This window comes from Haliotis asinina, unplaced genomic scaffold (genome assembly GCF_037392515.1).
Source record: "Haliotis asinina isolate JCU_RB_2024 unplaced genomic scaffold, JCU_Hal_asi_v2 scaffold_17, whole genome shotgun sequence".
Taxonomy (NCBI): domain Eukaryota; kingdom Metazoa; phylum Mollusca; class Gastropoda; order Lepetellida; family Haliotidae; genus Haliotis; species Haliotis asinina.
In genome coordinates, this window is record NW_027133889.1 from 1,600,195 (window position 1) to 1,627,083 (window position 26,889).

A 26,889-nucleotide genomic window follows, 5' to 3' on the forward strand; every position below is an offset into this window, starting at 1 on the left:
CAAGTCAAGTGCTTTCAGGCATTTAGTTTTAAGTGATTTAATATGTGGTAAAAACGCTAAATGTGAATCAAAGATTAGACCCAAGAACTCTGCTACCTTCACAACTTTAATGGGCGTCCCATCTAGAGACAGTTCAGGGTCTTTATGTGGTTTGTATTTTCGACAAAAATGTATGCAGTTAGTTTTCGATTTAGAAAATTTAAAGCCGTTTTCAAGACACCATTTATTAATCTTGTTTAAACACAACTGCAATTGCCGTCCAATGGTATGCATATTTTTACCACGACAAGAAATATTAAAATCATCCACAAATAATGATCCATCAATTGAATCGTTTACAACTTTAGATAAACTGTTGATCTTGATGCTAAAAAGAGTGACAGACAAAATACTGCCTTGTGGGACACCCTGATCCTGATTGTAATGATCAGACAGGGTAGAACCCACACGGACCTGGAATTGTCTGTTATTTAAAAACTTTGCTATAAATTCAGGCAAACGACCTCGCAAACCGAAGTCATGTAAATCTCGTAAAATGCCATATTTCCAAGTTGTGTCATATGCTTTTTCAAGATCAAAAAAGATAGACACAGCGTGTTGTTTGTTAATTAGTGCGTTTTTTACAAATGATTCCAAACGCACTAAGTGATCGACAGTACTTCTGTTTTTTCCGGAAACCACATTGTATATCAGTTATAAGGTTATTTGTTTCCAAGTACCAAACAAGTCGATTAATTATCATGCGTTCCATGGTCTTGCAAACACAGCTAGTTAACGAAATCGGACGATAATTAGATGGATCCGTATGATCACGTCCAGGTTTAGGTATTGGTACTACTATAGCGTCATGCCATGAAGAAGGAAATTTACCTGAAGTCCAAATATGATCAAATATTGATAAGAGCGTCTCTAAACAGGATTCTGGTAAGTGCTTCAGGAGTTGATAATGTATGTTATCAGCTCCTGTAGCAGTGTCATGAGCTTGATCAAGAGCAGTATGGAGTTCATGAATAGAAAAGGTTTCATTATAATCTTCCCCATTATCAGAATTGAAATTAATAGTTTTCTTTTCTTGTTGTTTTTGATATTGCTGGAATTTTGGTACATAGTTAGAAGAGGAAGAGTGTTTAGCAAGTGTTTCACCCAGTTTGTTAGCAATATCTGATTTATCAGTAAGCAATTGATCTCCATGTTTAAGATGATGGATAGTGGATTTAGTACCTTTACCTTTAATTTTCTGGACCATGTTCCAACGTACTGTAGAGAACATAGTCACATTAGGTATCTGTCAGAGAAATACTACCATTCAACGATTACTCCTGAAATGAAATCAGATGGTGATTTGGCCGAGGACGACATGGATAACTGGCCATTCTGTCTGTGATATAAGTTCTTTATTCGACACACAGATAACCAAGAAATGTGTGAATCATCATACTCACAACGTGTTCATCTGGATGAACATTAGCATTCTCAACAGCAATTGTCATGTCCCATACATCGAGATAAAACACACGATCATACAAAGCAACAAACTCCTGTTTGATGATGCTTTCGTATATAGGTCCCCACAGCCCCCCTAGAGTATGATTGCTTATGGGATGTATGTAATTGTGGGGTCCTTTGATAGCTAGTTTGATATTAGGAGATCGTGTCAATAGTTTCTGTATTGAAATCCGCGTACGTTTCAGTTGATCCCTAAATATGTGCACAGGGAACAGGTTAAAATGAGCGTATAGATTGATTAAGATGATGTCACTTGACCCCGAAGGTATTTCATCTAAGCGGACAAATACAGGTCTAATCGCTGTCCTATTGGCATTGAAATACGACATAGGAAGACCATGGGGAATCCAAGCAACTGTATAGTTATGTCTTTCCTCGTAGGCCTCCATGTAGTAATATCGTTTGTGTGAGGTTAATTTCTGTCCAAGAAACCAGGGTCCTGTTCTCATCTTAAGATTCAGTGTTTTGTACAAGACTGTGAAAAACTGTCTGACAGTAGAGTCGCCAAACACCCTCAATGACCTGTTGGTCAAGCATTGATGATAGTCATTTGTTGATAAAATGTTAAAACATTTTCGTTGTCTCCATGTTGAGTTGCAGAAGAAGCCAATGGGCGATGGTGTTCCCCAGCTGTCACGAAATCGCTTCTTTCCACATGGAGATGTTGAAAACACTGCCGCAGCTTTCACTGAAATATTGAAAGAAAGTATTAATAATCCATTGTATTTTCAAACAAGACAGGAATGTCAATGTTCCGATAACTCCATGTTTATGGAGGATGGTAGGGGTATAGATTAGGAGTTGATTTGCAAAGCCATCTCACATGTCATCAACAAAATATCATGGATATGGCAAAAGAACTGGAGTGATTGGGGTTACATGAGGTTGAATTAAGGTTCGGGTTCGGGTTGAGATTAGTTGAGGTGAAGTGAGGTTTGGGTTGGTGAGTCAAAAGATGTTTGATTTTGTAGTTGGGAGTCCAGTGAAGCTTCGCCTTTGACACTGCTGTTTACGCTTCTTTCGAGAAGCCGACAGCCACACACTTCGAGCTCCCTATGCTACTTTTTCTTTGACTGTGTTGATTTGAATATTCTAGTATTTTACAACACTTTTAATTTAAATCAACTCCAGGTTGCCTTTGCTCCTTGCAGTCGATATATGAATTATTTGTTCTATATCATGTAGCATATTGTGTATGTCAGTTATATGTTTTTTCAGACGTGTTTTGGGTCAGTGTGAGTCTGTGAGTCTGTGTTTCTGTAAAATACAGTTCTTACCAGAAGAAACACGTATATGGATCCAGTCCTGCAATTTCTCAAAGGCACATCTGGAATGATGAACCAATGTATATCATGAATTAATTTGCCAACAAGACATAAAATGGTGGTGGTTTTTAACTCAAACAGAACATGAGATACAGGTCGAAAGATTTAGAGAGTGCATATAGCTCAAATGATCAATCAAAAACCAACTATCCAAAACCCCTTACGATCACAATGCCCATTTAGGAAATCGAAGTCTGGCGTCCTATGAGTGAACGCTTTTAACATCTGGCATCCTATGAGTGAACGCTGTTAACATAAGGCTTTGATACAGTTTCACAAAGTGATCAAAGATTAGTACTAATCCTTGATCTTAGTAACGTAAATGGAAGTGTCGTCACATGTTAAGTTTTTCAAGGGGGGGGGGGGTTGTTTATTTTTTCATAGGCACGTCAAGTCAAAGTGGTCATCCTTGGACCAGTTGTGAAAGGCACTCATTTGTGCTACGAAGTGCTGTGGATTTTTGACAAGAATAAATTTGGATTCGAATCGAGGATATAATCCCAAATCTGGCATTCGCCATGGCCAGCTGACGTATATAATCCACTGTCAACAACTCATATCACTAATTCGGACTAACTGGTCAGTGTGATAATGAGATTATATTAATTAATCCTGTGTGAAAATGAAATACATTTAGCTAAGCGTTAATTAATCCATTGCTACATACCTGTTTAACTATCTGTTACGCCTAATGGGATTTTGCTCATCTAATGATTAAAAACACAATATGTGTTTGTCTTTGGGAACTTTTGGAAACAGGAAATGGATTGAACACATGTTGATTAGACAACTTGGAGGCAAGGAAATGTTTTGTGTTTTGTATTTTAATCGCATTCCTTTTGTACGTTGGTCACACATAAGTGATACGATGGCAGAGAAACGTTAAATTTTGGGGTTGAACTCTCTGATCAATGAAATACCCATTAATCTGACTCTGAACTCAAGGTGATTCAAGTCGTGTAATATCATGTTTCTTGTTCTAATCACTAATCACATGACTTGCTAGCCATGTTTGTTTTATTTGCTTGTGTCTCTCGTGGTAAGGCATCATTGATCGATTGAGGTAATGCATTTAATAAGCCTACTTGAATCCAAATAGTAATTTATTACCAAAGTGGTCTCTGTCCCCATGCCCCTGCTCGAAGTTACATCTAAGATCCACAAGGAGTCATCATCCTGACAATCCAATCCAAACGACATAAGATTCATAGATAATGAAATGAAACTAAATGTCACAGGTTTTAAGTTTGGGGAATTGCACATCTCCAAAAGACATTGTGCTCTCTGGAAGTGGAACACAAGTTCTAGTTTCTATTCCCATTGCAAAAATTAACATTTTCAAAGCATGAATAAGCTATCCAACACAATTACTTACGATCTATACCAGCTTGTATCAGCTTCCGTGGGCACTGGCTTAAAATGAACAGTATTAACTCTACTCCAATGGTGACACTCAAATCCGTGTTTTTCAGGTTTGGTACAATAAAACGGAACACCCCAATTTTCAGCAGTCAGATTGCAAAGGGTCTCTTTTTTCAAAAACCGTTCATCCAAGTACCCCTCAGTAGTCTCTGTGATGTTTTGTGCATCAAACAAGCAATAAACATGCTTTCCAAAAAATCCGGTTCTGAATGTCTTGTATATAAAAGTCATTCTTTCTCTGGATGACAATATTGCTACATATATCACAGCTTGCCCAGTCCACATGGTGCGCAGAACACCCGTATATGTCCCATTGTCATGGTCAATAACATATCCGGCGGAAGAAGCTTTTCTCCTTCTGTCTTTCATCCACACAACCAGCATATCTCCCCCTCGGGTTTTTGGTTTGCTTTTACGATCCTTTAACACGATCCTGATATTTACGGTTTCATTCAGTCCGTAGACATGCGATTTCTCAATCAGGAATAACTTTGAGAACTTTCCTGAAGCATGACGATTTGAATCTTGATAGTTGGCATCATTCAGAATTTCCGTTTCTGTCTTCACAGGTTTTAGGGTGAGTTCATGTGCAGCTTTATGTTTCCGGTTCTGGTGACCTTTTCCGTGCTGTACATGTCCTGGAGCAATCTGAAACCTGTCGGAAAGGAAACTGAAGTAGGTGTTCAATGGTGAATATTTATATGTTAGTATCATCTGCTCCTTATTTAACATATTTTAGAATGAAGACCGACGCTCATCCATTTAGGGATCAGAGAGGCAGAGTACCAATACGATTGTCTATACTGTGCTTTGACTACTTAGATGACAATACAACTCAGGAACTGCAGGGATTTTTTCTCCCATCGGTTCTTTTCTTCATCTATTTGACTGGCTTTTTCCTAGGTTGATGAATAATAATCACCAAAAGAAAGGTGACAGAAACAGTTCAAATCTGCCTACAAAAGCCTTCAATAAACAGAGATCAAAGATCACTAATTCCATACGCTTACAACGAACTGATTAAGACAACAGAACAGTGCACTCCAACCATCATCACTAATTAATCTCATCTGCTATGTTTATCTTGTCCGGCCTCCTGAACATTGCCTTCCCCGTACATCCTCCTGTTGTTACTGTATTAATACCTATTCCATTGTTGGGAGTATGGGTGTGTTATCAACAGGTGTAAATAAACTTAACTCCATCATTTTAAACTGAGGAGGTACTTTGGGGTGATGTGTTGTTATTCCAGTTCGTTTAAGTAGATGGTAAATCTGTTTCTGTCGAAAGTGTACCATTCAGAAAATTGCTGTCACAAAACAAGTACCATATTTCCTCCAATAAACAGGTAAACGCTGACAGTTAAGCAGCGATTTAAGGAAAACGTCCTGGGCTCTGTTAAGCGCCGGTTACGTCTTTTATAAATGTGTTCGTAATTGATCACAAAATAGATTCGTCCAAAAATGGTCCCTTTAGTCACAATTTCTCATCCTCCACATGACACGAGTTGACGGATATTATGTAAGCGTCGAAACTGCAATCATGGTATTTATTGTCTGTATACATGAATCGGATCCAGAACTAGGCGAAGGTTTACAGACAATCATTTGCTGTGGCAATAAGCGTTTGGTCTTCAATAAGCAGCGGGTTTTCAATGAGCGACAGTTCCAGAAGTTCAACGAACAAAATAAGCGCACGAGATGCTACTAGAGGAAATCAGGTACTTACTTCTCAACGCCATTCCACGATAAATACAGCAACCCTGCAGCTAGTAAGAAAACCGCGAGAATCATCACTTTTTTAAATTTGAAATTCATCTGAAACAAACAGAAAAAATCATTTCAATTTTTTCTGCTACTGTATGAGTAGGCTAAATGCATGAATGAACGTAATCGATCAATGATGCCTTACCACGAGAGACACAAGCAAATAAAATAAACCTGGCTAGCAAGACATATGATTACTGTTTATTTGAGGTTTGTGCATTGGTATCGTAACATTTACCTTTGTAAGGACTTGTTTGTGTTATTCGATTCACCCGCATAGGTTCACGTGAAAGTTTTAAAAGCGGACAAACAACACCTCAGGAAATTGAAAATGCTTGGGTAAATGTTTTTCAAACGAATGTGTAAGAGAAATATCATGGTTTGGGTTGCACGCATGTATCACAACAAACAGTTCTGCAACCAGTTATAATCAGTCATGTTGTACCAATACATGCCACAGGCTCAGTTAGGAATTAAATTGAACGTAGCTAATCACAACTTGCGACAAACCATACTTAACATCCTGTTACCCGATAACGGGATAACGAGTTGTAATCAGTAAAATAGAACAGAGTATTTCTTCAGTCGGTGATCAGTCAAGGAAATGTTGCAATAATTTTTTCAGCTCAGGTATGTTGTACATAAATGCATACCCAGAAAAGATCTCATAACAATAATCTTATACATACACGTTTTGATGGGACATTAGCATGTCAAATAACAGAATTTGTAAGCATAAGATACAATCTTTCTTCTTTTAACCCAACATCATGTAAGAATCGTTCTCAATAATTTCACCCTAATTATCATATATGTGTGGTATTTAATATACATAATATAGTTGATGTTTGGCATTAAATCGATTATTTATAACAGTTAAAAATCAGCATATTAGTGAAGTTAAGTGCACTTACTGTATCCATACATGAGTAGGACATAGGCACAACTAACCACAAGTCCGTTAATGCTTCTTAGTCACTTACACATTCAGTTACGACTATCAAACCATGTCAATGTTTATGGAAATCATATTGCCACTTTCTGTTCTTAAATAATACATCTCAGTCATGTCATTGTGTGACGTAACAGAGTTGCACAAAAGAACTTACAGCATAGTAAAATGTAGAATCCCTTAAGTCAATGATCACAACATTTGTTGTGAGGTCATGTGTGTTGATAGGAAATCACTGACTGAAATCATTGCCCAATACTGGAATTCTTTTTGCGATTGTCCAAGACATATAATGGGTTCTTAATACAGATTTTGGAAGGTTGACATTGCGATTATCCAGAACATATACATGTACTAGGTTTTAATTAGGCTGTTAGAAGGTTGACATAAACGAGGTCATTAAGCAATTTACTGGTGCATTAAGCAATAGTGATAGAAAATCATTGGTGCTGCGTAAAAAGGCAGTTGCTTGCTACTCACAGTTGATGAGGTGACTTCATATTTTAAACTATGCAAAATACGATATTTCCAGCCCATTCTTTGTTCTTAACCCCGTACTCTAATCATCAAACGTCAAATTTGAGAGATTTTTCAGGTATCCGACCACTATGAATCTCAGCGGTAACTAAAATAATCAGGAACATAAATTCTCTAATAAATTGGAAAAAAGGCGGATGAACATTTCCATATATCTAGGAACTGAGAAGAGGGCCAAGAAATGTTAAGCATATTGCAAAGTGGACAATTGTTGAACTAAACATTTTAGGGCACGATTACTAAGATAATCTACTTTATTGACATCAAGCGACAGTAGAATATCCCTTACTTCAATGTCACGGTTAACCCATGCAAAGGCTGCTTCGTGAATAGAGCCCCTGATCACCGACTTCGGATATGATTACAGCTGTAAAAGAATGTGAAAATCACGAGTGAACCAACCGTTCTGGTCTTCTGGTTTGTACACTGGTCAAGTCTGGTGTGTCCACGTGGCGAGACAAGAAAACTAGCTCCCATCCAGCTCTCCCTGGTGTCCGACAACCTTCAACTGAGTGCATCGGCTACCCTGAGACGATATGCTGTCAAACGCGGGCATTCGAGTGCGACGGGAGAGGTCAGCCCTTTGTTAGCTGCCCTATGTCAGAGGTGCTTACTATGCCGCCGTCACGTTGGTTAGTCAATGAATAGCTAGTAGTCTAAAATGAAGACAGAGTGAATATGTTATTCTGAAGGTTGAGTCTCAACTACCCTCCACCGTAGAGATATGACACAGGATAAAGGATGAGTTGTGTTCACGGATGGGTGAGTGTACTGCTGAATGTGAAATATGGCCCTGGTGACAATCATTAGTCTTGTCCATGTGATCGGCGTTCGTGGACTGTGGTCATTGACTTTGTATTTTACAAGATGTAATGATCACTTTTCCCATCATTCTGGGTGGAACGGGACCGTGATGAAACCACTTAACCACCGGGTGTCCCCGAACAGCAAATTGTGCAGAACAGTGGCATAGAAATTTGACGAGTATGACAGAAGTAACCCAAACATTTTCAAGATAATTGTCTAGATAACTTCTCAAAAAAGAGGAATTTGTGGCAGGAAACATGACAGATTCCCATTCCTAGAGACCGCACACTCAAGCAATTGATCAAGAGTTGTCTGCCACGGTTGTTGTAATTTGTCTTGGCCTTGATCTTTTCGTTTACTAGATTTATCTTCGTCCTCAGACTATGAATCCGAGCTGAAGTCTACAAAAAGTACTTTGTCTACTCACCCAAAATTGCCGAGAAATCGACATCGGATTAGTCCCAGTACAAATTATGTGACATTGTGTTAATTTGTTGGTAGCTGCATAATGACCGCTGTAATATCAGCAATGCCACTATAGGTGCGACATGCAAATACACATAACATTTAGTGCCTTGAAAACTTCTGACAGTTCGTTATCCGGACATTTTGGTAAGTAAGGAATGCATTCCGCATGCGCAAGATGGTCAAAGGTTAACCTCGCGAGTGGCTTGGGCATTCACGCACTAAGAATGAATATAGCCAGTACATCGACTAAGTCTTCCAATACCGTGAATATGTGTCTTTGATACAATAAAACATACATGTATTTATACATGTATACTATGTTTGTCAGTCATTTATCCTAATGATGAAATGGGAACATATATTAATGCTGCTCGGAACAAAAATTGTGGCCTCTTCCACACCCAGATGATCCAATCCCGAGGACATCATCCAGGGATATACTTCCTGAAAGATGATTTGTTGATACTTTAACGATGAGTTAAGAAATTGTATTCAACAGCCTGCAGTATTTTGCAAACGTCTGGTATCTTGACCCTGTTGTTATTAGGACATCATACTCGTACTCGTAGACGTCGGTGTCTTGGATTCAAATGTTGATACTAGTGATGTTGTGGTATTGTTACCACTTTTGTTAAGTTATATCCAGATGTTGTACTGTGCAAACGAGTGCTTAAAATCAAGGGTGTGGTACAGCTTTAGCTGTGTGTATGAAAGCATCATCAAGCAAGAGTTTACCAATCAAATCTCTATTTCCAATACTGTCAGGCCTCGGACCCGTGACTACAAAATCATATTAAACATTTTTCTATCTTCATGTTTGGCACACGGCAGTTGATGTTGAGAAAACAGATGTTCAAACCAAATTGGTCAATATGAAGTATGTACCTATTTGCAGACTTGAATTTCATTAGTACCACGAGATTGTGATAAAGACAAGGCAATCATACTAATACCGCTGTATAACTGTTCCAAATATATTATGATCGAAAAATAAATGGCAAGTTTTGCGAAGTCAAAGGATTTGAATTTATGTTCTAAAACAAGAAAACAAATTGAGTACTTTTATTGCAATGTGTGAAAGATAGAGCTGTTTATTCCTCATCGCACACTTATATTATCATGACGTATTTACAAGCGCACGTTCAAGCAATTCTGTACTATTATTTCGATGTGTAAGAGATGTGGGTAATTTTGTTTTGAGGCTCGGTTCAAAAATTTTATAACTGTTACTCACGAGCACCTCTTAAAAATATCCAAAGTTTTAAATCAGTGTGTTTTTAATCTAGTCCAGAACGGCGTTATCGTAAGTATCGTTATATGCCTCATCCAGGAATTCACTTATATCTCCATGGTATTGGGACCATACAGGTGTGAAACGATTACGACCTCTATTTCTTCATATCACAGTTGGGGTCTTAAATGCATCAGTTTTAGCATACTTTGTCATATAATTCTGGGGTTGACAACATGTGGAAAACTACATGTTCTGCTGCACTAATACACCGTGTTTGCAAATATATTTGTTGACAGAAAATCGACCGATAACCATTTTGAGCTTAACTGGGTGCATTCCCATTTTAGAAAAAAATGTGTGTTAATTTCAGGGTCAAGGGATGAAAATGTTTATGTTCAATGCAAGTACAAATATCGTATTGACGGTGATATCGAAGATACCCTATCAAGCCATCGATTTCCCTAAGAATAATTTTTAATGGATGTATTAATGTGTTTTTAGAAAGACGTAAACACATAATTGTCGTTTGTTTCAAAACTGCATGCCCACACGGAGGTTATCTTTACGACTGGGTAATTCAAGTATGTGAAAACAAGTTTATGAGGGAAATATCCGTTCCCGCGTGGCCTCAAGTCCTCAAAGAGTTACCCCACTTACACCACTTCATACAGCTGCTCTCTGCACAATGTATATCCTTCCTAAAAGAAATGTGTTGATGTTGTTTTAAGTGACAAACTCAAAACGCTATGATGTTTGATATTTAAACACACATTCACAAAATATGACATTTTATAAGGTTGACTGTATTCTGCACACATTGTATGTTAAGAGCTAGCTTAGAATACTTGTTACGGATTCTTGGAGATGAATGTATATGTCCAAGTAGAAGTTTTTTGCACTCGGTCCTATAGGTAATTGGTCTTCCGTACTTTTTCTTGTATTATAAGGCAACTAACAGTATCAGGTGGTTAGATCCGCTGACTTGGTTAGCACATGTATTCGTATCCTAGTTGTGGAGATCAGTGCTCATGCTGGTTCTGACTGGATTGTCTGGTCCATACTGGATTATTTGCAGACCGTCACCACTTAGCTGGAATATTGTTGCGTGCGGAGTGAAAGAACAAACCCAACAACCAACCTACATGAGAGGAAAAGTATGAAAACAGGTTCCGCCACAGCTTCCAACACAGAGTTGACCCGTGAAGATCTGGGATAGAATAGGCCTTCAACAACCCATGATTGCCATAAAGGGTGACTATGCTTGTCGTAAGAGGTGACTAACGGGATCGAGTGGTCAGTCTAGCTGACTTGGTTGATAGATCATCGGTTCTCAAATGCGCATATCGATGCTCATGCTGTTGATCACTGCATTGTCTGGCCAAGATTCAATTATTTGCAGACCCCTGTCATATAGCTGGAATATTGCTGAGTCGGCGTAAAACTAAACTCACTCACTCCAGCACGTACTTACTTCCCTTTGACCACAGAGCTTGTTCCGTTGTGAAATATCCCCTAGAAATATCACTGCAACATTCCAAAACAACTTCTGCACCAGCTTCTTAGCTAGGATAGGAAAATGTTCCTTAAAGGCGGGCGTAGCATATGTGTACCTGTACAGTAGACACATATTTACATGTTCAGACATGCAGCATACACGTTCAGACAGTTCCAGATGATCTGAGCGTTCCTACAATTAGCCATTTGAAAGAAACCTCTATAACTTCCCGTGTAGTGTCAACAGAAGTCCCTGTTTTCACCAAGTTGAAACCACATGAGACCTGCATCACTTTGGTTTCTCTGCCGACGCACAATAAGAAAGCAGTGATGCGATGTTATATCAAACTTTGTCATGATCACATCACTAATAACAGTGATGATAATGAATTGCACGTGATTCCATGTTGAGGGTTTCCATAAACTTCACAGGCTACATTCAGAAGCCGACTGTTCCAGGACTTCCTGACCATAGGTATGGTTATATGTTTTAGGTTTGTTTTTACAAACAATCATGTTCCAACCCATGAATCGATTGCCGTCTTAATCGAATATATGCTTGATAGATTATTTACAGCTTGTTTCAGATGATTACACAATGCCATTTGGAAAGCCGTCAAATGAAACATGTGTCATATTCTCTACCAAATTCTGGAAGTTTTTGGTTGAAGTGGCTGAGCGGGTTAAGTGGCTGACGCTGTGTTCTGGAGATCAGGGTTTCTGACTCTGATGGTGCAGGTTCGAATCCTGGATGGGACTCAACCACAAAAGTCATTTAATTTGCACTCTACGAAGAAACAGGAATTCCATACAATAGGGGGTTGATGTGCTACATCCCCGTATCAAATATGCAAGATTAGATTCATGGTGACGGAAAACATTATTGATTACAGCAGGTTCGTTTCCTCTCGCCGCCATCTTTGATGATATTTATGCCGTTTCAGGATGCTATGGTTGCCGTTTTCGGATGCTGTGACTGCCGTTTTGTGCACTCGGCGACCGTTCTCTGTAGCTGATACACGAGTTTTGTTTCCATTTCAAACTAGACGTTTTGCGTTACAGGGGGTTTGTTTCGGTTTTAGAGGATATTGTGGCAGTTTCTGGTGATTTTTGTTCTGTTTTGGTGTATATTTCTCCTTTCAGTTTTGGTGTATATGAGTTCAGTGTTGAAGATTTCGTCACCATTTTATGGCAGTCCTGAGGAAAGCGCAATTCCAAATATGACATATGTAAAACTTGCTTCAGTTACATCTCATTGATTCTGAGTGAGTGAGTTTAGTATCACGCCGCACTCAGCAAGGTCTGTAAATAATGGAGTCTGGACAAGATAATCCAGTGATCAACAACATGAGCATCAATCTGTGCAATTGGGAACCGATGACAAGTACTTGATTGTGTTTCTGAATACGCGTCTCACCACGTACACGAGGACATTCTATGTCCGCTTCAATCACTTTCACCACATCTCTTCACCGACATCAAATGTGACGTGTGTGGATTCACAACGACAATAATTTCATTACAACTGTTCATGTGGGGATTTAAATCATTTACATTGCAGAGTAGAAGTCAAAAATGGCCATAAATTCATGATTTGAAACAACTTTTGATGAACTTGTGCATTCAGTTATTTGTTGTGACAATTCACAGACATGTAAGAAATGTATGATAAGCTGGTCAACTACTGCAGAATAATAATCATAACAATAGTCATGTGGGGATGCAAAATGTTTGTAACATCCCACAGAATCCAGTCAAGTAGAAAAAGAACAGATTTAGCTGACCTCGTTACATTCTTATTTACAACAAACAGCACACAGACAGACAACCTATACGTCCGCCTCAATCACTACAATTACATTTGACAGTTTGAATAAATAAGTCACACTTACATGTTTACACAATGTCATGTTTATTTTATTGTCTAATTCAAGGCGTCATAGATAAGTGACTTCTTGGTGTCAGTAATGGTGATATCTGCCCCACTTATCACCTTCATGTTGACTGTGTAGCGACCTTTAGGGACAACACCAAACACGGGAAGAAGAGACTCCCTCCACTCAACATCCACCTTGGCTAAAACAACATCTCTGTCCAGGTCGATGAAGGCGAGTCTCCTCCTCCCCACATCCAGCACAATGCCATAGTGGAGGGTGGCTTGTGTACCAGGTGTGTCAGACATTGTGTTACTGTAACACTTCCCCTCCTTCCCCTGCTGCCACACCCTGGTACAGAGACTCCCCCGGTGTGTGTCACAGCTGTATACACTGACAAACCAGGAGCGGGACTGTAGACTAACACTCCACTCATTGTCCACCTGACTCTCCTCCACCACACCCACCTCCAGGACAATAGGCCACCACCCTTTACCCACCACACCCACCCTAGCGTGTGTCTCCCAGTACTGTGGGGTGTGTGGGGCAGGGGTGACAGTAGTGGGGGATGGAGGAAGGGGGATTGGGGTGGAGGCACATGTTCCCAGATATTCCCGTAACCTGCCGCTGTGTCTGTGTTGTGTGGCGGGCCGCGAGTTGACCAGCTGACCGTCTGTAGTTACGTGGCACCTGTCTGTGTTGGCTCGAGCAGCGTCCAGTTGTAGTTGAGGACCTGGAAATATACATTTTGTTTACAGTTTAACAAATTTCCCGACTTCAGACAACAAATGAGACATTTTATTGTCAACCTCGTTTCAATGTTTACAAAACAGTGCACTGGATATCGGCTGCCATTTTCGTCTGTGTGTGAATTGTGTCATAACTGTGATATAAATAGATATTATGACGGTGGGAACATGTTTGTGTGGGTATTCTAAATGTTTTTCATGCATTTTTACACTGATTGACAATGAAATAAACACTCCATGAAATATTTTGTAACAAAATTGTTGGTTGAGCTGGTTTGCTGTGTGTAGTCAGAAATAGACATTTGCCGCCTGAAAACACATTTGTATAAACTTCACATCATGATAAAACTATCATTGTTTGTATTCTAAACTCTTCTTATACGATTCAGTAAACAATAAGACCGACAAAGTAGTTGTTTGACGATATTTTTACATCTGAGTGTTCAACAGACACAGTATGAACAGGTAACTTCTACGTCCGCTTCAATCAATCACTGACCACAGTCTGAACACACTCGCTGTGCGGGACACAGGTTGTCACGTTATGTGTATCAACTGTGACATGTACTCTCACATTTTTTTTTTTTTTTTTTTTCTAACAATTTTCAAACTTGATATTTTCAGATATTACTGCCCTTTTATGTCTATGATGAGCAATAGACATTTTCAGATGAGAATTTATTCAAACTGTTAAAGATAGTTAACCGAATTTTCTGTGCCAGGCCGATGGTTAAGGCAGTATAAAGGTGGAATCGTTTTAGACTAAACAGATAGAGTTTAGTTTGTCAGTTTCAAATTGTGTAGATAACAGACAGCGAATATCTGGTACCTCAAAGGTGCACCTCTCGTCACTGGTGAGCAAATTCACGGTGTGTGTTCCTGTGTATGTCGTTCTCGTTTACTACCAGATGATGCGATACCTCCGATTTGTTTTGATAAAGCCCAATAAGAGGAAGCTGAGCTATAACTGACTATAATAATGGTTGGCTGCTTGACTGTTGTTAAGCACTGCACTCAGCTGTACTCCAGGTAAATGATTGAGCCTGGACAAGACAATGCAGTGTTTAAACTCGTAAGCATCGATCCACGCAACTGGGATTCGATGACAAATGTCAAACAAGTCAGGAGCATGGCCATCCGCTCCTATTAGTCAGTCGCCTTGTGAGACAAGCTAAACATAATTCACGGGTACACTGAATATTTGCAATCGTAGCCCATAAATGCTGAGTGAGTGAGTGAGTGAGTTTAGATTTACGCCGCACTCAGCAATATTCCAGCTATATGGCGACGGTCTGTAAATAATCGAGTCTGGACCAGACAATCCAGTGATCAACAACGTGAGCATCGATCTGCGCAATTGGGAACCGATGACATGCGTCAACCAAGTCAGCGAGCCTGACCACCCGATCCCGTTAGTCGCCTCTTACGACAAGCTGAGTCGCCTTTTATGGCAAGCATGGGTTGCTGAAGGCCTATTCTACCCCGGGACCTTCACGGGTCCATAAATGCTGAAAAATCCTCAACCATTCTGGGACGTGCAGTGACAGGGACGCCCCCTGTAGACGGGGACGTCATCACATTTTGGCACCAGTCACAACGTTAACGTTTACGTCCAACTCGTAACATTCAAAGAAAGTGCCGGAAACTCTCTGCAGGATTGTACATGTCATTTGACCACATTCATCGTTAAATATTGCTTTACATGTTTTCGTAGATTTTCTCAAAAAGACTGAAAACAAAAATGACATATTTGATCAAATTTCTGTTCGTATGTCTTATAAAATATGGTGCACGTGGAAAAAGTTCCAAATGTCTGTATTTTTTTCCCATGGTTTTCTATCCCGAGACACAAATCAATAAAAAACTGTCATACACGTGTGTGATATACCATGAATCTATGTCAAATCTGCATTCAACAGTTTCAGGTCATTCTAATGAATACGTTATGTGAATAATGATGATATAACAACTCTTTGATTTTTATGCCAGTGATAGATGTCATGAGCAAATGTTGGAGACTGTTTACAGATTTGCTTTAAATGTTATTTGGCCACAATCATCATTAGATATTGTGTTCATATTATTTATGGTAATTGTTTAAACGACGTATGTGATAAGTATCATGAAAAACGGTGCACCTTTCATATTAGGTAGAACAAGTCACACTTTTGAAAATATTTCCTTTTCTCCCTCATCTGAAATACACCGTAATTCACACAACATAAACAACATTCCATTCCAAAATGGAATTGCAAATGCCTGTATGTCTCTTGAATCACCAATGATGATTCACTGAAGACTGCAAGGGCAAGATCATTTGATCTCAGTGTTACACATAAAGACTACACTACCACATAAACCATCAAATGAAGTCATGTGCTGAAAGAAATAGAGGTATATCTACAAACCTGGTACTCTGCCCTATGTTTAATCTTTTACAAAGGAAAAACAATCACAAGAAGAAGAAGAAAATAGAACAAAAACAAAGAAAAAAAAACCCAATAAACATACCCAAACAAAACAAAATATAAAAAAATAAAAGAAAAACAAAACAAAAACAACCTCAAAAACAGGAACATGTCCAGTGTTTATAACGCAAAGAAAACCACTACACCGAAGTCTCTATACCTTGTGTGGAAAAGGGCAGAACGTTACACCCTGTAGGGTGGTGGGGGATGCTTTGAGTTTCAGCTGTGAGTTAAATAACGCCATCAGTTACTATATCATGCTCCTTATACTCAACTGTAAAGACAGTGAGGAATGGATTCAGCAGCAGCGTTTACATCATCGCCTGTACAGCAGTTCAGGTATACCATTCCGTTGACATCACGTCCAGTATATCGTCCCGTGTACAGCATGTCCAGTACTTCATCCTGTGCACGACATCTGGGTCCTCTTTCACAAAACTCTCGTAAGCCTAAGGTATCGTAACTTTTGCCGTAGCATTCCTACCTCCAATGTTACAGTGTAGGAGCTACGAAAGCTACGAGAAAAGTTACAAGATGTTTGTGAAATAGGGCTCAGATGTACAACATCCAGCTTTTATACCGGTCTCGCTCACCTATCAGTAACCAGTGATGTTTACAACAGTGCTTCATCAAGTGTTGACCTCGTGATTAGGGTTCGATTTCTCACATGGATACAATGTATGAAACAAATTTCTTGTGTTCCCCGTCGTGACATGAGTGGAATACTGCTTCAAGCAGCTTAAAACTATATTCTCTCACTCACTCATCATGTGTTGCAGACAGTTAGCATCAGATTGTACTCACACTGCAGAGTCACCGGCGTCATCGTCCCTGTTTCACGTCTGTAGCTTTCACACCCAGCATCTGCAAGATACATCCTAGCTACATGTGGAACAATCAGAGAACAAATACGCCTTTTTTTCCATATTTAACTGTTAAAACTAGATTTGGTTTTAAAGGCACCATGTCCAACATTTTCGACAATGTTTGGGCATATATTGTACATATTGGGACATATGCACTAATTTTTGACCGGTTGATGCAATAAAAGACTTATCATCCCTTGCAATTTTCCTGTCATCGATGATCAAAACTTCAAAGCGAACAGCTTCCCAACAGAGAGCACTTGCCATAAATTACATAGAATGTTTAATTGCTGTGTACAATTTAACATTGTTATATAAACACGTAATTTTTGAGGGAATGAATTTTTTGGTAGCTTTCTTGAGGGCAGATAGTAAGTCTTATTGAGGGAAATATATAACTTTTTTCCACAGAGGTTTGGTGTGACAGTGTGCCTTTAAAAATTATAGTTTACAAATCGGGGTAGTGATTGTACTGAACATACCACAGCATCTACCAACACACATGTTCAGTCCAGTTTTTCTTCTGAAGTGGTTTGCTGGACAACTGATGTCCAGGTCTTGTTCATTTCTAAGATTTCCATGAGATTGTAATGTAGCCTTATCAAATGTCGTGTGAAAGTAAAAGTTTCACTCTTACACTTAAACAGCTTATAATGCAGTTCTCAACCATTATGCTTATAATGGTATTCTTACCAAACCGTGGTGATTGTGTCGGATCGTTAGGAACTTCCAAGTTCTCCAGCTTGTAAGAAAATGAAACACATTAATGCCACAATTCATGTTTTAAACAACAGGTTTATATAAAATGTGACTCACATGCATCAGTTTAACGTTCAGACAATAACATTCACATGTCCACAGTTGATCATAAAATGTTATAAATAAGTTCATTGGGAACAATAATACGAGCGTCGGAAATAGTCGGCTTCACCTAGATTATGATACAAATGCAGCAGTTTTTACGTTTATTTCTCTACGTATTATTTGTCAACCCCGAACAAATTGTAGCTACACGATCCTCATTTTGTATTATTTTATTATCTTGGTACGTCCCCTAAAACCCGCATAATCTACGAAAACTGCAAATCAAACGTTAGGAAACAAAACATGCAAGAAATATATTAGAGTGTTTGAGATGACTAATATCTCGTTAACCACATTACCCGCAGTTTTTACGTTTATTTCTCTTTCTTATTTTAGTTATTATTTGTCAACCCCGAGCAAACTGGTTTTACTTCCAGCTTCACGATCCCCATTTTGTACGATCTTTCCACGCAGTGCAAACCGCACAAAATCATGAAAAAGTGGAATACAAACGTTAGCAAGCACAATTTTGTATATGGTTTCGCTAATGATTTCGTGAAAATTGAATAGAAGCTTTCCAAACATTGGAAATCAAGAATATAGCTAGGACGACTACGTCTTTGGGCGACGTTCGTACATATACGCATTTTTCACTGATTAAGAAGTACTTACATGCAGGTGTATGCTCTCAGCATCAGCTAGGTGACTGTCATCTGTCTGTGTTCCTTTTTCTGTAAAATGACCCACATCCATTACAAATCAAATAGTTAATGGTTCACTGTGATGTTGTAGGAAAACTATAGATCGAACATTATCATATAATCTTAAGGTGACATTAAAGTAATCATTCACAAAAAGGATACCGACCATTTACTCCTGATATACTCTTGAGAAAGCTTCAGTAAGAAAGATATATATATAAGCAAGTACCTGTTAGTACTGAGCCATATGCATTGACATACCCAAATGCAGATATGTCAGATTTCAATTTATCAAGGCCCTTTGTGTTGAAACCGGTTGCAGGTGCTTTCTCCACCTCCAGTGGAACTGATCGGAGGTGCATCACTGTTGTGTCTTGTATTGACCCCTCCAGTGTCAGAAAATCCGAGTTTGAAGCATATCTGAGTACTGTCTTAATGTAGTCTAAGGTCCACTTGCATCGCTCACTCTCGCCTTCAGAGGTAACTTGGTTGGTGTGTAGATCTGACAGTTCCTGTCTCGTCTGATTCTCCAGATCAATGATCAGCTCCTTCTCTCTTTGATCGAGTTGTGTCCTCAGAGAATGGAAAGTGTGGTGGATAGCCTCCTTCAGAGTAGTGCTTGTCTTCTTTGTGTCATTCATGGCTTTGTTGATGCTCTTCAGATATGTTTGATGACGAGTATGATGTGCAGACAAGTTCTTCTCATGTTGTTGTATCCGTCCTTTAGAAGCATCAGCAACCGCATCTACCTCTCCAACGTCGTGTTCAGCATGGTCGCCAAGTCTGCATTTGTAACAGATTAAAATATTGCAGGTCTTGTCAAAATATTCAAGAGGATAAGGACTATGCAGCTTGCAAACTGGTTTAGTTTGTATGCTTCCCGGTGTTGTGTCAGTAAAAGTTTCAACAATATGTATTCTGGTAGCTTTGCAACGATTGTCGAAGTTCTGGCAGTATTCGCAGAGGAACTCTTCACACTCCGGACACCAACACACAGCCTGGTTGCCGTCATCATTTGTACACAGAAATTCTGTGGGGCGATGTTTGACTGTCAGAAAATATATTTCCTTTTGTCTAACTACATCTGTCAGGAGTGTTGTATCTGCGAGGTTGACCTCCCTCTGACATGTAGAGCATGATATGACACCACCAGCTGCAGATGACACACATGTCTCACACACGGCGTGAAGACAGGGCAGTAAGAAGGGGGTGGGGCCTTTCACGGTAAACTGCTGCTGGCAGAGACTACACTTGGGGAAGGGGTCCATTCTGAAATAGATCATATTGATGTCTCTATTCCATCGATTGCACGTCACAAGGATCTCACAAGAAAACGCGTGTATTGCACCGAAGCACTTGATCAAAACTATTTCTGAGTTTACCGCAACGTTTACATGCAGCTAAAGAATCATTTCAGAAAGCAATCAATTGTTCCCTTATCACAGCCAGCAAAATACAGTCTTCCGTATAATTGTCCTAAAATCTTAGATTTGAATACTTTTAAATGTTGTCAAACGATTTCTTTGATTGCCCTCACTTGTGAGGGCGGATATACTCTACCCGTACCTCAAACACTTTATGCTCTCTACAATATAAAGCATTTACACCATCCCTATATCCCATCCTTGTATTATATATCAGCAGACATTAATTGCGCAAACCAAATACCACAAATACATGTTTTATCTACTACCTGACTTCATTTACTTTGTATATCACACATTTGTCAGTCCATCCGTAAATTCTACACCGTGTGTTGTTTACCAGCAGACATTATTAATTTCATCCGTAACTCACACACATGCAATCAAGCAGCATACACTATTCACTTCCGCCCCATCCTCTACACCTGATGCCTAGCAGCAGACACTATTGACTTCCCCAGTATGCCCAACACCTGCTATCAACCAGCAGACACTATTCACATCACACGAATATCCAAAATATTAAGTTATCGACCAGCAGACACCTTTCCTGTCTACAAGCAGACAAGACAAATCAATATATCTAAACAAATAGATGAAATACTAAAACCACCAAAATATGCTCGCCCCAGGTAAAAAGGTAGAGTGCCAAAGTAGCAAAACCGGTAAGATATGCCAAGATTCAAACTCTAAACCATACAATCGTATTTTACTCGATAAATCAGAATGGTCTCAATGTCCTAATGTGGGTAGTTACACAATCAAAGCAAAATATTTTACATGTTTATGTACGATTTATTTAGCAAAGCCAGAAGAATCCCCGACAAACACGGCAGCTACTCCCCAGTCGGTTGGTTTGTGAGAGTGAGGGTACTCCCAACGAGGCTCACTCCCATTAGTGAACAGGGTGTCCTCCCATTTTACGTATTTTTTTATCGATAGGTACAGAAAATGAATTAGGTGATCTGGGTATGTCATGCCTGGTTGATTTCTCAGGATTAGGTGAAATGGGTATAGGAGAGTCGATATACTATGATCAGAAGGGATTTAGCGACCGTATTGGAGTGAAAGAATGACAAAACTCAGTGATAGATTAATGAGTGTCTTTTTTATGCATTATGAAAATGGTAATGGTAAATTATCACAAAATGCCCAATACCCGTCCAGCATGTCATACATATATGCATCTTAAAATGATAATATATGAACTGAATAATACCTTAAAATTATTTTTATGATATGTATAACATCACATTTTAGTTACAAGTTGCATGCGTTGAGCTTGTTAGATGTTTTAAAGATTAATGGAAAAGGTAGAGAAGGACACCCTCACTTGGGAACTTAGCTTGTTCCAGTGAGACGCCACGGTTTAGTGGTTACAGATATTCGGCCTTCTGTGCTCTCTGCTTATGGTGATGTAGATGAAGATTACGCAGGAAAATTAGGTGAGGTGGGTATACTACGTCAACAGGCAGCTGTGCAGTCAAGCAGATAGTTTGTTGTTTAAACCTGTCTGAAACTTGTTATGTCTGACAAGGGAGACTATAATTAACTGATGTCAACACATGTGATCTAACGATAGTTTTGCATTATTTAGCATGTTTAGGAAGGGATGGCCGTGGTGTATCTTTTATTCTTTTATTCATTCACATATGTACTTCTTTCTTTTATTATTTCTTTCATTCATTCGCACATACATCTTGCTCTTAATTCTTATTATCATTCATTCATTCATTCATTGTAAGATTTCGAATGATACAGTAAACTGGCTGAAGTACTGTTAAACGCAGTCAAAGTTGCGCTGGAAACGAACCAAGTCACTGTGTGCGCTGGAGCATGACGAGGAACATATTAATTGGTACAAATGGTAAAGAAAGCAAGCGAGTGACCTATCACTGTTGTAGATTATTCCTGGTCTGACAGATAGGAGAATACCCCATAAAACCTCGGTCGAAGAAAACCTGGGACGGGCAAACGAGAATTACTAAAAGTGGATCCCACAATATTAAAACGAAACATGCTAAACTGGGTAGGTACACTTAAAACTACTGGGTAGGTACACTTTCCAAGCGTAATGTTTTGCCCACTATAGAATGTATTCCACAACGAAAATTTTGACAACATACCGTGTGTCACCTAGAAAGAAATACAGTTTTGGTGCTTTGTGTTTCTTTTGTGAGGGGTTTTACAAGGTCATTAGCTCACGACTGGTGACGCGTGATGTCCTGGGCAGAAAGTGACAGTATTTTGAGTTGTTTACTTAATTACCCAGTTGGGGATCCTTAATTACTTATTTGTTCTGAAGGAGCACGGACTATGTATTCTATATTTAAGTGGTTATTGGCGAATGTCAGTGGGGTTAACAAGACATATTTCAAAACAACTCAAAAATCTCACAACGCTGTTTATTAATGTGTCCCAGCATAGTCTTTGTGTCACTGGAGTAAGGACTTTCACAAATAACTTCAATTTCATAGCTCTGCGTTCAGGACCTATGAAGATCTGGAGTAGAACAGGGCTTCAGCAAGCAATGCTTGCCATAAAAGGTGACCATGCTTGTCGTAAGAGGCGACCAACGGGATCGGGTGGTCAGACTCGCTAACTTGATTGCCACATGTCATCGGTTCCCGACTGTTGATGGTTATGCTGTTGATCACTGGACTGTCTGGTCGAAAATTGATTATCTACAAACCGCCGCCATATTGCTGGAATATTGCTAAGTGCGACATAGAACTAAACTCACTAAATTAAACTGACATTATTTTTCATTATAATTTCATCTGAATTTTAACCATATGCTTGCAAAATAAAGAAAACAAGCAAATGAAAATATTTTCGTCCACGAGCGAGGTTAGTCGAATTAAGACAGGAGTGATACTTATAAACACACTTTCATTCATCTACAACCTCTAAAACAATAAAAATAACTATGTATTTGGAGTGGAAGTGCAGATTTTTGTAGTTAGCGGAATTAAGTCAAAATGAGTTGAATTTTGTGCCATGATACTTATCAATATATCCGCATTCACTTACAACCTCCAAACCACAGGAAAAGGTGTATTTTGAGTAAAAGTAATTATTCTCGTATATTTTTTAAAATCCCCCTGAATTCGCAAAATTAAATCAGATCAGTTGAATTTTGTGTCATGATACTCATAAAGCCACTTTCATTCATTTACATCCTTCAAAACATTGGAAAAGATGTATTTGGAGTAAAATGAAATATTCTCACCCATGGGCGAGATTGTTTTTAAATCGCTCTAAATTAGCAGAATGAAGTCGAAATGAGTTGGATGTCGTGTCATGATACTTATAAATATGCTTGCATTCATTTAAAAACTGCAAAACATGTAAAAAGATCTATTTTGAGTGAAAAAAAATTTTCTCGCCCATGGGCCAAAATGTTTTTTGCCCATAGGCGAGAGTTTTTAAAATCGCTCTCAATTAGCGGAATTAAGTCAAATGAGTTGAAATTTCTGTCATGATGCTCATAAATCATGATGCTCATTCATTTACATCCTCCAAAACACGTGAAAAGATTTATTTGGGGTAAAAGGCAATGTTCTCGCCCATGGGTCAAAATGTTTTTTACCCATGGGCGAGATTCTTAAAAATCGCTCTAAATTAACGGAATTAAGTCAAAATAAGTTGAAATTTGTATTATGATACTTATGAACATACTTTCACTCGTTTACAACCCCCAAAACATGCAAAAAGATGTAATTTGAGTAAAAGTGAATATTCTCACCCATGGGCCAAATGATATTTTTAAATCGCTCTAAGTTATCAGAATTAAGTCACAATAAGCTGATTTTCGTGTCACGACACTAATAAATATAGTTTCATTTATTTACAAACTGCAAAACATGGAAAAAACATGTATTTTCAGTGAAAGTAAATATTCTCGTCCATGGGCCAATATGTTTTTCACCCATGGGCGAGATTTTTTAAAATCGCTGTCAGTTAGCGGAGTCAAGTCAAATAGAGCTGAAATTTGAGTCATGATACTTATTAACAGTTTTTCATTCATTTACAACCTCCAAAACATTTATTCTGGACGAAATTAAACACTCTCGCCCATGGGCCTGCCCATGGACCGCTGTTCGCCCATGGGCGTGCCCATGGGCGTGCCCATGGGCGAGCGAGTTTAAATTTTCAGTTTTCGAAAAAAATTTTTTTCAATTTTTCATCCTTAGCACATACTCATAAAAGCTGCATGTTTATTTTTGCCAAATCTCTTGTGAGAGAGTGGCCACAGTGCGGAGAGTTTCTGGACTATTGTGAGTCCAGAATTAAATTGTGACGTGTTCTACACTTCAGCCCCTATCTCCGACACTGTGTGATATCTACCAGTATATACTATCCACTAAACACACCCGTGTATGTAGAAACAATTTACTACACCTCAACCCCATATCTTCAACACTGTGTGATATCTACCAGTATACACTATCGAATCCACCCACCCCTGTATATACACACAATTTACTACACCTCAACCCCTATCTCCGACACTTTGTGATATCTACCAGTACATACTATCCACTAAACACACCCGTGTATGTAGAAACAATTTACTACACCTCAACACCATATCTTCAACACTGTGTGATATCTACCAGTATACACTATCAACCCCACCCACCCATGTACATACACACAATTTTGCTGCACCTCAACCCGTATCTCTGACACTGTGTGATATCTACCAATATACACTTTCCACTCTCGCCTACAAATCCATCACTATTCACCATACACATTATTTTTTGTTTACACCCTTTTAAGCACCCTAACCATTTTCAATAAAACTTCTGCTATAAATGATTTAAAATAATTAAGTCCACCCGTACTTTCCATGCGGGCCGTCTGTCCCTAAACACTTATCATATCAAACGAATATTTCAAAATACGCAAATACTCCACCCGTATACCCGAAACACACTGTACTGTAATCAAAGCCGAAATCTGACCTACATACCCTACTGCACAATCGCCGGGTGTTTAGGTCATCGAGACATGTTTCAAGCTTTGTTAATCCTAAAATACTCTGTCCTACATGTCATGTTGTTTCATTCAGGTCGCCTTGGAAACATTCATAGTGTACACTTCAACGTCATATCACAACTACAGGTATCGGATTTTCTTTTCCCTTGTATACTACGCTCCAATCAACAAAATGTTTAACTTCCACAAAGTGAAAAAGATCTGGTTTTAATTTTAAAGTGAATAATTGCACTGATGCAGCAAAGCGCACTGCGCGTAATGGCGTCTGAAATAGGACTGGCAATGATAGGATTATACGTTTGATTTGACGCTGACTGTATACGTTAAAATTACGACATAAGCAGATAATCGTCTACAGTGTACGCAATTTTTATTTAATTTATGGAATTATATTTATATCAAGACAGTTTTACTGGGATGTATTCAGACAGGCCAGTACACACCTACCTGGAGGTTCGGCGTCCTTGTTGTACATGTCACTTCCGGGTCAGATCTTTACGCTCGCGTGTTATCGGAATTGAAGAGCAACATGTTGCCTCATGCATTGACATGGATGTCTTACAAACTGGATTATATGCACTGCACGTTATATTGAGATAAACATTTATACGTTTTACTGAGTATACATATCATGTGGTAAGACTGTCATGTACAACATCCATTCTAATAAAAAATATCTTCACCGAGGTATGCATTCTGCAATTATGACGCAATACAATGTAGTATTTTGATAACTAAATAAATTCAAAATTGCGAAGTGATACGTTGTATTTTTCTGCAAACGATGCTGGCACCTGTAGCTTCAAAAGCTTTGAACAGTTGCAGTAACTTTTCACTTGAATAGTTTCACATGTTATCTGCTCATGGTGAACATGCTTGTTGTTTCAAGAGACATGGTATGATACGAGAGTATATAATAATCCCTGTGTTGATATTGCTTCTCCAGTTGTTAGTGCGTCAGCTCGTCAGGAATACTGCTCTGATTCGTTTTAACAAAAGTTACAAGACGTGAAGTATATGTCATCTCTCCCTTGCCGTGATGAGGTTGGAATATATGTAAAACAGAACACACAGCCATCTCTCTCTCTCTCTCTCTCTCTCTCTCATACACACACACATACACACACATACACATACACATGTAAACACACACAAACTTTCATGTAAACACTAGAACATTTGTGTAATTTGATTGTATTATATTTGAACAAAACGTGCATATTTTTCTTAGAGAGTGTGCCTGCGTACATTTATCTCAGACAGACTGAACTGCAAGAGTCGCGATAACATTAACCGAGTTACCTCCCTTCGACCGAAAATCTTTCTTGACAACTATAGTGGACTACAATCAATAACGGCACCACTCGGGACGAAATAAAAATGACGGTTTTGACAAAGTGCCGGTAGAGGCAGTTTGCCTCATGACGCCGACGAACAACCACAGCAAAAATAAACTGGTTTCCGGAGCACTGAAACCGAGAAGAA

At 38.9% G+C, this 26,889-nt stretch overlaps 2 protein-coding genes across 2 annotated transcripts; both read right to left on the bottom strand.

Annotated features, from left to right (window-relative positions):
* Window positions 1-1,394: 1,394 nt before the first annotated feature.
* LOC137269879 (NXPE family member 3-like) lies at window positions 1,395-12,286 on the bottom strand. Its single transcript, XM_067803714.1, has 6 exons — window positions 12,237-12,286; window positions 11,489-11,627; window positions 5,982-6,070; window positions 4,207-4,908; window positions 2,784-2,833; window positions 1,395-2,194 (listed from the first exon to the last, which is right to left on the bottom strand). The coding sequence occupies exons 1-6, from the start codon at window positions 12,284-12,286 to the stop codon at window positions 1,395-1,397; spliced, it is 1,830 nt and encodes a 609-aa protein (XP_067659815.1).
* A 1,017-nt stretch (window positions 12,287-13,303) lies between these two features.
* Window positions 13,304-25,873, bottom strand: LOC137269809 (E3 ubiquitin-protein ligase TRIM45-like). The gene is made up of 6 exons (XM_067803647.1): window positions 25,852-25,873; window positions 19,203-20,242; window positions 18,945-19,003; window positions 18,162-18,210; window positions 17,407-17,466; window positions 13,304-14,118 (listed from the first exon to the last, which is right to left on the bottom strand). Exons 2-6 carry the CDS (start codon window positions 20,239-20,241, stop codon window positions 13,436-13,438), a joined length of 1,890 nt encoding a protein of 629 aa, XP_067659748.1. The 5' UTR covers window position 20,242; window positions 25,852-25,873; the 3' UTR covers window positions 13,304-13,435.
* Window positions 25,874-26,889: the final 1,016 nt, after the last annotated feature.